Below are 14,078 nucleotides of genomic sequence, written 5' to 3' on the forward strand. Positions count from 1 at the left end.
CCTGGGATTCTCTGGAGTAAAAATCTGCGTTCCTTCATGGTTCACAGGGAGGACAGCAAATGGGCAACTGTGGGTGGGTCTAGCGTGGAGAGAGACCGGGCAGCCCTTCCTTCCCTACCTGCCATTCCTTTACACCTCATTCCTCCTTGTAGGTAGCCGAAGACACTCTGCAGATGCTAGTTCCTCACTCCCCAGCGGCATCTAGCCCCAGAAGGATCTTCCTGGATGCCAACATAAAAGAGAGCTACTACCCCTTGGTGCCCCACACCCTGTACTGCCTGCCCCTGTGGCCGGGCATCAACATGGTGCTCCTGACCAAGGTACCAGGACCTTCAGGTGACCCCAGGGCCTAACGCCTTCTCCACTGGCTGTCCCATCCCACCTAACTCTGCTTTCTCCCTAGAGCCCCAGCACCCCCCTGGCCCTGGTCCTGTACAAGCTGCTGGATGGGTTTTCCCTGGTGGAGAAGAAGCTGAAGGAGGGGAAGGAGGCTGGAGGTGCCCTGCGGTCCCACCCCCTCATGGCAGACCTGCGCCAAAGGATGGACAAGTTTGTCAAGAATCGAGGGGGCCAGGAGATTCAGGTGAGACCTGGCTCCTGGGATGTGCCCAGCCTTGGAGGAGAAGAGGCAGTGGTGGGGCAGCAGGGCAGTCAGTCCACCGGATGAGGGCCAGAGATTCCAGGCACTGTCTCTGCTCCATCACTGATTTCTGAGCCCATCGTCCCCTTTCTGAGAAGATAATAACAAAAGCTTACGTTATTGTTGTTAGTGGCCGTCAACTTTTAGGTTAGCAGCTGAGCACAAACCATTTGTGCCACCTAGACTGCAGAACATTTTCACATGAGTTTGCCAGAACACGAATTATAATTTCCATTTTATAGATGAGGAAACAGGCTTAGACAAATCATGCCTTGGCTAAGACTACTCAGCTCATGAACTGTGGGGCCAGAATCTGAATCCTGTCTTGGGCCCTAGGCCACCGCACCCGACGCCAAGTGTCCACCTGTGGTATGGCCAGTGCACCGGGGCATGGGGAGAACACAGACACACAAGGCAGAGATAGCCTCTGGCAGAGACAGAGACAGAGGAGGTAACACCAAGAGGCAGAGATAGCCCCCAGGCCGGGAGCTCAGAGCCAGTGAGGAGGTGAGACCAGAAGGCGGAGCAGCACATGAGCAGTAGAAAACAGTATGTCACAGCACAATCATATCAAAGCCTAGAACCAAGTCCAGAGAGCAGGAGGCCGACCACCCGGGTCTCAGCAGCTGGGGGCAGTGTTATGCATCTGACAGGGCTTGGGTCTGCTTGAGGAACTGTGAATTCCCGTGGCTGCAGTACAGGCTGGTCTGAAATGAGCGGAAGGATTGGAGGAGGGAGATAAGCAGTGAACCCCGAGGCCTTCCCGGGTCTCCTTTCTTGAGAAGCCAGGCAGCTCAGTGTTTTGCAGGGCCTCGGGGCATTGCTCACGCAAAGTTCTCATCCTCTAAGGTGATCCCGCTCAGGCAGGCACTTAATGAGGTAGCTGCTCCCCACCCTGCATCCCAGCCCTCTGCCCCATGCTCGCCCTCCATGGAGGCACTTCCCGCTTCACCCTGACCTTATGATCTTCTAGACAGAGAGCCCCAGTGTCTAGCACAGAGCTGGGCACCCAGGAATTGCTCTTTAAATAAGAGCAGTAAGAGTGACTAGTATACCATGTGCAGCAGTGGGCAGTGTGTTGATGGGCCTGCTGGAGAGGCCAGCGTGGGCAGAATGAAGGCAGACTCATGCCAAGCCTGCTGCTGAAGCCACGAGTGCCTGCTCAGCCCTGGCATGGGAAGGGGTCTCCCCAGGGCCTTACTGCTGGAGCATCTTCAGGCAGCCACCCTGTCACCTGTCCTCACAGAGCACCTGGCAGGAGTTTAAGACCAAGGCCTTCTCCAGAAGTGAGCCAGGATCATCCTGGGAGTAAGTAGAGGCCCTGAGGACAAGGGGTATGTCCTTTGGACCGAGGGTCTGTTTTCCAGAGACACCAAGTTTCCCCACACCCAGAGGGAGAGAATGCTCTGAAAGGAGTTTATGTGTGAGGAGGGGCCCAGGGGTGCTGAGAGCCCCGCCTGCAGGGTGGAGGGGTGTGGGAAGCTGAGGGGTCTGAGGAGCCAGGATTGAGGGCCCAGCACTGCAGAAGAGAAAGACCTGCTTTAGCGCTGAGTTGGGTGCAGCCCGAGCAAGGCACTGCCCCTCCTTTATCCTAAAGTAATGAGGTGGCAAGGAGCTGTCATTCCACACGTGTGGAGCACCATGCTGGGAAAAATGAGGAGCTCCTTCTCAGTCTACTCAGGAACGTGGTGCTTGATCAGCTCTGTCTCGTGGTGCAGGAGCAGAGGGTGGCCACGTCATGGGGATGGGTGTACTCCCAGGCCTTGTCCCCCTGTCTGTGACGCTCTCACCCCCGGGCCAGGCTGCTCCAGGCGTGCGGGAAGGTGAAGCAGCAGCTCTGCGCCATCTACCGCCTCAGCTTCCTGAGCACAGCACCGAGCCGGGGCGGCCCCCACCTGCCCCAGCACCTCCAGGACCAAGCCCAGAAGCTCATGCAGTAAGTAGGGTGTGCCCACCCGACCGCCTGTGGCAGCATCAGGGACACAGCTGATGGTGGCCTGTGCTTCTCCTGCTTGCCTCGGCAGAGAAAAGCTGGCAGACTGGAAGGACTTTTTGTTGGTGAAGAGCCAGCGGAACATCACCATGGTGTCATATCCTGCTGCCTGAGCCCCAAGCCCGCCCAGGGAAGCTGCAGCTTCTGGGTGTCCCTTCCACCTGCTCTTTCTGAAGGACCTCAGGGACTCAGGGAAGGGAGAATACATGCTCCACCCCCTCAGCTTTTCTCGGAAGCAGACTAACAGAGGCTAGTGTCCCAGGAGCCTTGTCTATAGGAATGCTCCAAGGCTGGTGTCAGAAGTCCCTGCTGTCCCAGAGGTAATGCATAAAAGCCTTGGCGGCCCCTTATGTCAGTGTTTCCCAACCAGCAGAAAGGTAACTGGCCTTGCTTGAGGTGGTGGTGGGCTTCCTGCAGCCTGGGGGCTTGAGAGCCATTCCTTCCTAGAGCAGTGCTGTGTACGTGCCAAAGCCCTGGAAGCCCTGTGGTGAATAGGCTTATCCTGTTCGTAAAACCATTGCCAAGCTTATTGGACCCTTTTATTCTGGAATGCTAGTTTTATTTAATACTAATTTTCTGTGGAACTTTCTGTGAAGCGGCTTTTCCTGTATTCAGATCTCTAAAGGGTCAGGCCTCAAGTCCCCTGTGAGTTGTGTCTTCAGTAGGGCAGGCGAAAGGGATGCCAGAGGCCTCTTACGCCATCAGCCACTGCCCTTCCGTGGGTGTCTGCTCCCCCCTCAGATGAAAGCCTTCTGACCTCTCGAGATGAAGGGTAGCAATGAACAAATTGTGGTGAGATGTGGAGGTTGGGCGGCCTGCCAGGCTCACTCATTAGCTATGTGGCTCTGCTGTCCCATCAGACTCAGTGTGTACGATTCAAGCTCATCCCACATTCCTGCAGAGTCCAGAACTGCCTGTGTTAAGTGTGCAGATGTCAAGAATCTATTGCACTTAGGTCTTAGAACTTCCTGAAGCTGCGAAGTTGGGAGATAGAGAGCAGGGAGGCTGGGCAGTTGGGTGGAATGGAACCCTATGGGGAAGGGCAAGTGTGGCACGCCTGGCTCTTCTGATCCCACTGCCTAGCATGGCTGGCAGCCTAAAACAAGGACAGAGACACGCTCTTCCTGGTTCCTGGCTTCATAAGCACCTTAACTCAGACCTCACCTACCTGGAAGACTTCCCAGGCCTGGTGCATTTCATCTATGTGGACCGTACGACTGGGCAGATGGTGGCTCCTTCCCTCAGCACTGATGACAAGACTGCTTCAGAGCTGGGCAAGGGGCCCCTGGCTGCCTTCGTCAAAACCAAGGTAACCTCTCCCCTTGCTGGGCCCTCTTCACTACCCAGCAAATGGGATGTGGTGAGCTACCCTAGAAGAACTAGCCGTTCTCTGGGTTCCCAGGAGGCTCTGATCACACCCACATTAACCCTTGCTACACTCTTCTCTCATCGTGTGCATCCAGTCAGACTGTGAGCCCTCGGGAATAGCAGCTATATTCTTGGCCCTCGGGGCACAGTACCCAGGGCCCAGTGAGCCTCAGTGGAGGTTAACAATGTGTCTGGGATTGGCAGAGTGGTCAGGGAGGGAGGTCAGAGGAGGAAACGGCCAGTGCCCAGCATAGTGCCTGGCATAAATACATGCTCAATGAAATTTCATAGAATTAACTAAAATGGAAAGAAGAAATTGCTTTGGGTATCAGAATTTAAAACTAAGTGGTTTCTACTAAAGAAGTCTTCTCGGGGCGGGGGGGCTACTCTCCTAATTTAACTTCATGGCAAAATAGTGGCAGAGGGGCCTCTGTCACTGTTTCAAAAACTACATATAACTGTATATACATTGTATATATATGTAAATACCCGTTGCCATCAAGTCAATTCCGACTCATAACAACCCTATAGGACAGAGTAGAACTGCCCCCGAGGGCATTATAAGGAGCTCTGGTGGAATAGTAGTTAAGTACTTAGCTGCTAACTGAAAGGTAGGCGGTTTGAACCCACGAGCTGCTCCATGGGAGAAAGATGTGGCAGTCTGCTTCTATAAAAATTATAGCCTTGGAAACCCTATGGGGCAGTTCTCCTCTGTCCTATAGGGTCACTGAGTTGGAATTGACTTGACAGTAATAGGCTATATGTATGTATATATGCATGTGTATGGGTTGTGTGTATATATAACTATGTATATGCATACATATATATATGTAGCTGTGATGGTGCAATGGTTAAACACTTGACTGTTAACCAAAAGGTTGCCAATTCAGACCCACCCAGTCGCTCCATGTGGTGATCTGCTTCTGTAAAGATTCCAGCCTAGAAAACCCTATGGAGCAGTTCTAGTCCGTCACACAGGTTGCTATGAGTTGAAATCAGCTCAGCAGCACCCACCACGCCGTATATGTATGTCCAGATACGCACATACAGCGAAACCTGTGAGAGCCAGAACTTGATGGAACAGCCTTGTTTTTCTGGGTCTTCTAAGTAAGTCTTCCGCCTCTGACAGGGTGTAGCAGTCTTAGCCACTTTTCTGTTGCTCCCCATTAGTGGAAAATACATAAATATTTTAGTTTTCCTTCTTTGACAGTTTTCTACCTTACACAGGTTCCAGCTCTCACAGGTTTTAACATATATATGTTGTTATTAAGTATTGTTAGGTTACATATTCGTAATTACTATATATATTTTTTCAAATACAGTATATCATTATGGTTGAGGTAAGACAAGTGACAGATGGCCCGTGTCTGAAGCCCAGCTCTGCCTCTCACTAGCCATGTGGCCTTGAGCATTGTTTAGTCTAAATTTCAGTTTCCTCATCGGAAAAAGGGGGTAATAACACTGTTTGCACCATAGAATGATTGTGAAGATTACAAGCGATGGTGTCTGTAAGATATTTGAGCACAGTGTGGGGGCACGTAATACAGATACCGTTCATGGAACACCTGCTGCACCATTGTCATCTTCTCTCCCCTTCTCCGATGGTCGCATTGTGGTCCTGGCCCCTTTCTCTTCATTGCCTTTCTGTGCACAGATCCCTGTAGTTGAGGTCATCCTACATACGCAGTTGTGTTTACCGCATTTTCACCTCACATCGTATCAGGCATTTCCTCATAACATTAATTCTTGATGAACAGGATTGTTAACAGCTCCATAATAGTCCATCAGGTGAATGTAGCGTAATTCGCTTGACCATTTCCCAGTGCTGAGCACTTCGCTGTCTCCAGCCCTCACTGGGATAAATCACTCAGCAGCACACACCTTTGTGCAGCCATCTTTGCCCTCATTTCTGATTATTTCCCCAGTATGGATTCCCAGAAATGGAATTACTTAGTCAGATGGGAGGAATGGTTTTAAGGTTACTAATGCATGTTGTCAAATTGATTTCCTGAAAAGTCTAGCAAACCCATGTATCTGTTGCCAGATTTAATTAGATACTACCTTATGATCAGGTGTGGCAGGAATCCTGCCTCCCTTCCACTAAGCTTTTTGACAAGAGGCTCACCCGCCTGCTCCTGGCCCCTGGGAAAGGGGGAAAGCCTGAGCAGCCCCTGCTGCCTTCTCTTGGGCAGTTCACAGGCAGCATGGGGTAGGCATGGGGGCTGCATTAGGGAAGAGAAGGGAGGGGAGGGGATCCAAGACACCTTCTCCCAAGGGTCACCACCAGCCTTGGTGTGGCCTAGCTTGGACCTCACCCCTGGAGCAGGAGACATGCCTCCACATTCAAACACAGTTTACCAGTACCTTCCTGGCATGGAACTGGAGGTGATCCTGGATAGCCGGAGGGGTCTCCAGGTGGCCACACCTTAATCTCCTATGGTGTTAGTTAAGAAAGCCCCTGGCCACTTTGTGGCCTGAATGATTGGTTTACTAATTTATGGCTCGAGTGTAGCACATTAAAGTTATATAAAGCATCTCTACATAGATTTTTTCCTCCATTGAGTCTGTGGAGGGTAGTCCATTCATCTGCACAGCAAAGATTTATCTCAAGCTCCTACTCTGAGCTAAGGCAGTGCCCCAGGCACTAAGGATGCAGATGAGCGAGAAAGGCCAGTGGCCTCAGGGAGCTCCTCACCCACGTGTTTTCTTCCTTCCCATCAGTCTCACGGATGGGAGCCCAGCCTGCCCCTGTAATAGGGAGTGGGCCGTCCAGGCAGACCAGCCATGGGACGAGGGGTGAGCACTCTCTCCCTCCTTTCCCCAGGTCTGGTCTCTGATCCGGCTGGCACGCAGATACCTCCAGAAGGGCTATACCACGCTGCTGTTCCGGGAGGGGGACTTCTACTGCTCCTACTTCCTGTGGTTCGAGAATGAGATGGTGGGTGCAGCCGGGTCCCAGGGCAGAATACACCTGCAGTGGTTTCCTTTCTTGTAACTCCTGGCTTCTGTCTTCTGAATTGTGTCAGGCTATCTCTTAGCCTCTTCTCGTCCCTGGCAGAAGGAAGGACAGGTAAACACAGCTGGTTGGGACCCAGAACTCACAGGTCCCATTCTCACGTGGGCCATTGAGCTTTGCTTTGTGATCCCTTCACCCAGCTGCCTGACAAAATCATGCCGTTATTCAAGGCAGCGTCCAGGTAGATGTGTGAACTGGTCAACGGATGCCCCGGTGGGAGAAAGAACACCCAAATCATGCGCTTCATGAGTAATGCAACACTGGCAGTTCATACATAAACCACAGCACACTGCCATTCCTGTTGTGCAGCTGGATAAGCCAAGGTGCAGGGCAGTTAGCCAGCCTGTCCACGGAGGAACAGTATGGCTCAGGTCTCTTGCCTCGTGTCCCTGTACTTCTTTCTCTAGACTTCACCATTCTTACAGTGTAAACATAGGTAATGGGGGGTTACTCTCATGTCCTCTCTCTCTGTTTCCTCTGTTGTCCCTTCAGCTCTCTGTTCTGCTTTCTAAGGATTATACCTTGTACCCCTCACATTCTCCTGGTTCCTCATGTCCCTCCCTCTCCCCTCCCCCCCGCCATGCCCAGTGCTCTTCTCTGCTCTTGGCAGCAAGCCTTCCTTCACTTCACCCTGAGGGTGACCACCCACCCTTTCCATAGTGTTGTGTCATTATCGGAGTCTTTAATGGCTGTCCTCTCATTTGATTCTCACACTGACCTCCCAAAATGGTTGGTGAAGGTATTATTGTCCCCATTTTACAGACACTGATAGGGAGGTCAGACGTCCTGGCCAGGGCCACAGAGCTCATGGTGATAAAGCAAGAACTTGAGCTTGGCTTTCCTGACCTTCAGGCCTCCAATCTTTCCATTGCACCAGCTCTTCCCAAGTCCCCGGGATATGTGTATGACAGAAGTGCTAGAAAGTTCCTTTGACCTTTTCCTTGGGGTAGGCTGTGGGGTGGGGAGGCTTGGTTTGAATGCTGGCCACACCACTGTGCAGCCATGGATAAGCTGCTTACTACTGCTGAGGCCACCTCACCTGCAGTGCTCGTGTAGCTGCCTGGTGAGTGTTAGGTGAGAGCACTTGTAGGAGCCACGGTCGTGCCCGACGCACAGCAGATGCTCAGCAGGTCTTACTCCCCACCCCCACTTTGTTCTACCACGGGAATTCCCATTTCTTTCAAAGCAAAAACCTGGGCCTCTTGATAACGCTTTGCTATCCCAGAAGCGCTACCCAAAGCCTCCCTGTGTCACCCTCCAGGTGACCTCCACAGAGGTGCAGCTTTTGGCCCAGGTCCACTCATGATAATGAGAGCTGACATTTTCTTTAGACTTACCACGTGCCAGGCACGGTGCTTGAAGCTTTGTACCTATTATCCCCAGTGTTCCTGAGCTACTTATTATTACTCCCACTTCACAGATGAGAAAACAAGGTAAACAGAGGCCCCTCGTTTTTCCAAGCACACAGCAGGGCTGAGCCGGTGTGTCCGACTCACAGTAACGTTTTCTCCACCACACCCACGGCCTCCCCATTCTTACAACCTCTTCCTCCTTCCTCAGGGCTACAAACTGCAGATAATTGAGGTGCCTGTCCTTTCTGATGACTCGGTTCCCATCGGCATGCTGGGCGTAGACTATTACAGGTGACACCAATCTAGAGGGCCTTTGGGTACCACGGGTGCATCCCATGCTGGGTTGTAAGTACCAGCCTGCCTTAGAGGGCAGCTCCTCCCATCAGTAATGCCCCACCCCAGGAAGCCAGAATCCCACCTTCGAAGTTCCTCATAGCCTGTTTGAACGTTCTGTGAGAGAGGAAACAAGTTGGAAGCTCCTTTGTGTTTTGGCCAATTTCCTGCTTGCTTAATCTTGGCAGTATTTGGAAATGTCCCTGCTGGGCCCCAGAAGAATGTCCCTGCTAGCTCTGTGGCGTTGCTGTCCCAGAACAGTAGTGCCTTCAGCAGACCCCAGTGTGAGGGTTGAAACCCCACAGGGGTGGACAGTGGCTTGGGGCTGAGACTTGTCAGGTTAGGTGCTTGGGGGCAGGGAAGGCTTTGTTGGCCAGTGCCCGGGCCTGTTGAGATGAGCACAGGCAGGGTGTTGGGGTGCTCACCTGGTGTCAGGAGAGGTCGCTGGCTTTGGGAGGATGGTGGTGCCCGGCTTTTGAATCCTATCTTTCCTGTGTCCTCCCCCAGGAAGCTCCTGCGCTATTACAGCAAGAGCCACCCCGCCGAGGCCATCAAGTGCTACGAGCTGCTGGCCCTCCATCTCTCCGTTGTCCCCACAGACGTGGTGGTGCAGCAGGCGGGCGACCTGGCCCGGCGCCTGGGGGATGCCTCCCGCATCCCCCTGCTCTAGGCCCGGCTGGCTGCCCTGCAAGCTCTCCTATGCGTACAGTTCTCCGAGCCCACCCACACACTGAAACATTCCCCATGGCAAGTGCCACCGGTGGTCCATCTGGGTCAGCCATCCTGAGGCGGGGACAGGGTACCCAGGACAGCCCCAGTGTTTCTGGAAGAAACTGCCTAGACCACCCTCTAGGCAGGGTAGCCAGCAGGCCCCCAAATCCTTCCCTGAGAAGGAAGAGGGACACCAGGGAGTGCCACGTGTCTCCCTAGAACAGCAGTGCTTCACAGCTAGAGCTGGCTGAGAGCCGCCTCTCTGTTTACCCCAGGAGACCAGAAGGCTGCCCCAGTGCAGACGGCTAACACCCTCCTTTCTGCTCTTCTCAGAGTGGAGAAAGACCCCTCTCAGGAAGCTGTTTCCCTCCCAGATAAAAGGTGCTTCATTGGCTGGGATTGAATTCCCGCTCTGCCACTTCCAGTCTGCAGCTCTGGGCAAGTCTCTTAAACCCTAGACCTGTTTCCCCACCGTCTAAGTGATAACACCTACCTCACAGGGTTGTTAGGAGCCTTCCCTAGCACATGGGAGGTGCTCAATAAATGCTGGTTTTTGTTACTGTTAGTTTTCAAGCCCAAACCTGCCTGTGCTTCTGAATCACTTTGTTAGTGTCGACGAGCCCTTGCTAAGTCCTGGCCCTGTCAGACCCAGTCCTGGTGGCTCTGCCCTAGGCCTGCGGTTCTCAGTGGCCAGCCTCAGAGTGTGGTTCCCTTGGTCTGCCGGGGAGCCCAGGCTTTGGTATTTGTAAAAGCTTCCCTCGTGATTCTCACGTGCCCTGCGTTGAGCCACTTCCCAGGGTACAGCGCCTTTCTTCTCACCAGCAATCCCTGCCCCAAAAAGGACCCAAGGACCAGAGACCCTGGGAGGAAGTGCACTGGGACTGGGAGGGGTTTGCTGGAGGGGTCTGCCCCCCTCGTGCCCAGAGGCCACTGCTGGGATGGAGTGAAGTGACCTGGAGAAGCAAGCATTTCCCCCACACCGAAGGAGTGAGTGTCTTCCTGACACCAGGTGTTTCCAGGCAACTATTTGCTTTCCCTTTAAGGGAACAGCCCTGGGGAGAATGGAGGTGCTGAAGGAGCTTGAGCAGCACCTTGGGCTAAAGTCCTCCCTAGGTAGCAGTGAGGAACTGTCACCAGAGATGGCACTGTGTTTAAGATCTACCCAAAAACCCAGTGCTGTCAAGTCGATTTGTAGCTTGAGATCTACAGCTGCTAACAAAAAGGTTGGCAGTTCTAAGCCAGCCCATGTGGAGCAGTTCTGTTCTGTCCTATAAGATCATTATGAGTCAGAATGGACTCGATGGCAATGGGTTTTGGTTTTTGTTTTTTAATGTTCCTCAATATTATTGGGCTTTTATACATGGAAATTAAAAAGAAAACCGTGGGCAACACAGAAGGGCACAAAGAATAATGTTCAGTCATCTATTAATCTTTAAACCTTAAACCAAAAATATCCCCTGAAGTCTTCTTTAAACCAAACAATAGTTTAGCTTAATCAGTAAAAAATGTCTGCCTTGAGCATGTGCTCTTTTAAAGAACTCTTCGTACGGGATCATATTGAGAACAGCAGCTGGAAAGGTTAGATAGGAAGCTTAGCGGGGCGCAAGTTTATGTTAGTGGGGGAGGAACATTTCAGAAAAGGAGGGTGAGAGTATTGTACTATTTGAAGAATGTCGTCAATGTCACTGACTTGTGTATGTAGAGGTTGAATTGGTGTATTTTTGCTGTGTACCTTTTCAGCAACAAAAAAATCTTTTTTTAAATAACATTTGAAAATTAAAGGCAAGAGGAAAAAAATTAGATCACCTATAAGCTCACCAAGTGGGTTTTGGGTACCCGCTTTTGTTGCCTAATATTTTACCTTACTCTTTAACAGCAGCAGGATGTGACATGGCTCATTTCACGAATGCCCCTAATTTTAATAATTTTTCAGCATTATAAAGAACACTGGGGGTGAACATCCTGAACTGGTTTCTAGCAGAGAGATTCACCTGCGGCGTAAACCTCCTGTGGGGCATCTGAGTCAACAGTAGAAGAGGCTGTCAGAAAGCCTGCTTCCTCAGGACCAGCTTTCCCACGTACTCTCCCAGTCTGAGGTTTGTGTCTAATGGCAGGCCTCTACAGCACTGACAGATGACAGAGACTTCAGACTTCCTCAGCTCCTGGGGTACACTTTCCCTACAACAAGGGGAATGGTCTCCTGACTAATGGGCAGAGAACAAAGGGCTCCTAATTCAAGACAGGCCAAAAGGATAGTAAGAAAGCACTTTAGCTGAAGATGTGTACAGATGTGATCTTTAATCCTTGAAGATTCTTGGAAAATGGGAAAGGTGCCAAAAGACAGGAGAGAAATGTCCAGGCCTTCAAAAGGAGAAGGCAACCCCAAGAATTGGAGATGAGCGAACTTCCCCTCGGCCCCTGCCAGATTCCTCAGCAGCCTTTTGTTAAGTGGAAGTGGGAAAGCCTGTAGGAGGCAACTGGTCATCTGTCGGGCTGACGCAGATGTGGCCTCTGTGGTGGTGCAGAGGCCCTGGCTGCACTGATGCTAAGTGGGTGCCTGGAGGCTTTTGGCCAGTGGGTTCTCAGTGCCTCCGGAGGGCATGGGCAGCTCACACCTTTCCAGACGGAGGACTCAGGTTGGAGCAGAGTCTGCCAGAAACCTCTCTCTTCTAGTTCTTAAATTCCCACCTAGCACGTCTCAGACATTTGATTCCTTAATGGGACGCAGACAGCACAGGGGGAGAAGGCCCTTTGGAGTTGAACCTGCTATGACTTCACTGCCCCCTCCAAGCCTGGGCTCCCTGTGCAGTGGACAGCTCTGAAGCTCAGACAGGAGCCCCTAGGAGGTACAGTTAGGTGCTTGGCTCCTAACCAAAAGGTTGACAGTTTGAATCCACCCAGGGACACCTCAGAAGACATTTTTACTTGTGAAAAATAGCCATTGAAAACCCTGTGGAGGTTCAGGGGACATCTATTGGCATAACAAAATGTATTAAAACGTTCTGCATCCCACTTTGGTGAGTGGCATCCAGGGTCTTAAACAGCAAGCAGCCATCTAAGATGTATCAATTGGTCTCAACCCACCTGGAGCAAAGGAATGAAGAACATCAAAGATGCAAGGTAAACATGAGCCCACGAGACAGAAAGGGCCGCATAAACCAGAGACTACATCAGCCTGAGACCAGAGACCTAGATGATGCCAGGCTACCACCTATGACTGTGCTGACAGGGAACACAACAGAGAATCCCTGATGGAGCAGGAGAGCAGTGGGGTGTGGACCTCACATTCTCGTAAAAAGATCAGACTCAAGAACTACTTTAGGTGAAAGGAAAGACAACACACAATACAGGGGAGGTCAGCACAACTGGACTAAACCAAAAGCAAAGAAGTTTCCTGAATAAACTGAATGCTTCAAAGGCCAGTGTAGCAGGGGCAGGGGTTTAGGGACAATGGCTTCAGGGAACATCTAAGTCAATTGGCATAATAAAATCTATTAAGAAAACATTCTGCATCCCACTTTGAAGAGTGGGTTCTGGGGTCTTAAACGCTAGCAAGCAGCCATCTAAGATGCGTCAATTGGCCTCAATCCACCTGGATCAAAGGAGAATGAAGAACACCAAGGGCACAAGGTAATTACGAGGCCAAGAGACAGAAAGGGCCACATGAACCAGAGACTACATCATCCTGAGACCAGAAGAACTAGATGGTGCCCAGCTACAACCGATGACTGCCCTGACAGGGAATGCAACAGAGAACCCCTGAGGGAGCAGGAGAGCAGTGGGGTGCAAACCCCAAATTCTCATAAAAAGACCAGACTTAATGGTCTGACTGAGACTAGAAGGACCCCAGAGGTCATGGCCCCCAGAACTTCTATTGACCCAGGATGGAAACCATTCCCGAAGCCAACTCTTCAGACGTGGATTGGACTGGACAATGGGTTGGAGAGGGATGCTGGTGAGGAGTGAGCTTCTTGGATCAGGTGGACACTTGAGACTATGTTGGCATCTTCTGCCTGGAGAGGAGATGAAAGGGTAGAGGGGGTTAGAAGCTGGTGAAATGGACACGAAAAGAGAGAGTGGAGGGAGAGAGCAGGCTGTCTCATTAGGGAGAGAGTAATTGGGAGAATGTAGCAAGGTGTGTATAAGTTTTTGTGTGAGAAACTGACTTGATTTCTAAACTTTCACTTAAAGCACAATAAAAATTATTAAAAAAAAAAAAGATCAGACTCAATGGTCTGACTGAGGCTAAAGGGACCCCAGAGGTCATGGTCCCTGGACCCTCTGTTAGCCCAAACTGGAACCATTCCCAAAACCACCTCTTCAAACAGGTAGTGGACTGGACTATAAGATATAAAATCATACTGGTAAGGAGCAAGCTTCTTGGCTCAAGTGGACACACAAGACTATGTGGGCAGCTTCTGTCTGGAGGCGAGATGAGAAGGCAAAGGGGGACAGGAGCTGGTTGAATGGATGTGGGGAATACAGGGTGGAGAAGAGGAGTGTGCTGTCTTATTAGGGGGAGATCAGCTAGGAGTGCATAGCAAGGTGGGTATAAGTTTTTGTGTGAGAGACTGACTTGGTTTGTAAATAAAAAGAAAACCCTGTGGAGGTAAGACAGTATACAATACTGGGGAAGCCAGGACAACTTGTACCAAGCAAGGTCGT

General features: G+C 51.3%; 1 protein-coding gene across 10 annotated transcripts in view; it reads left to right on the forward strand.

Moving 5' to 3' along the window:
- HPS1 (HPS1 biogenesis of lysosomal organelles complex 3 subunit 1) overlaps positions 1–13,593 on the forward strand; it is a 33,356-nt gene extending 19,763 nt beyond the window's left edge. For 2 of the 10 annotated variants that reach the window (XM_064269464.1, XM_064269465.1), the window contains exons 13-21: positions 153–320; positions 404–583; positions 1,887–1,948; positions 2,442–2,576; positions 2,665–2,729; positions 3,797–3,942; positions 6,826–6,939; positions 8,578–8,660; positions 9,210–13,565. In XM_064269464.1, coding sequence (XP_064125534.1) covers positions 153–320; positions 404–583; positions 1,887–1,948; positions 2,442–2,576; positions 2,665–2,729; positions 3,797–3,942; positions 6,826–6,939; positions 8,578–8,660; positions 9,210–9,372 — 1,116 coding nt within the window. In that variant the 3' untranslated portion in view covers positions 9,373–13,565. Of the gene's footprint in view, positions 1–152; positions 321–403; positions 584–1,833; positions 1,949–2,358; positions 2,577–2,664; positions 2,730–3,796; positions 3,943–6,825; positions 6,940–8,577; positions 8,661–9,209 lie in introns of those variants that run through there. The other 8 variants (XR_010318083.1, XR_010318082.1, XM_064269466.1 and 5 more) reach the window with 8 other exon arrangements.
- Positions 13,594–14,078: the final 485 nt, after the last annotated feature.

This window comes from Loxodonta africana, chromosome 16 (genome assembly GCF_030014295.1).
Source record: "Loxodonta africana isolate mLoxAfr1 chromosome 16, mLoxAfr1.hap2, whole genome shotgun sequence".
In the NCBI taxonomy this organism is placed as follows: Eukaryota; Metazoa; Chordata; class Mammalia; order Proboscidea; family Elephantidae; genus Loxodonta; species Loxodonta africana.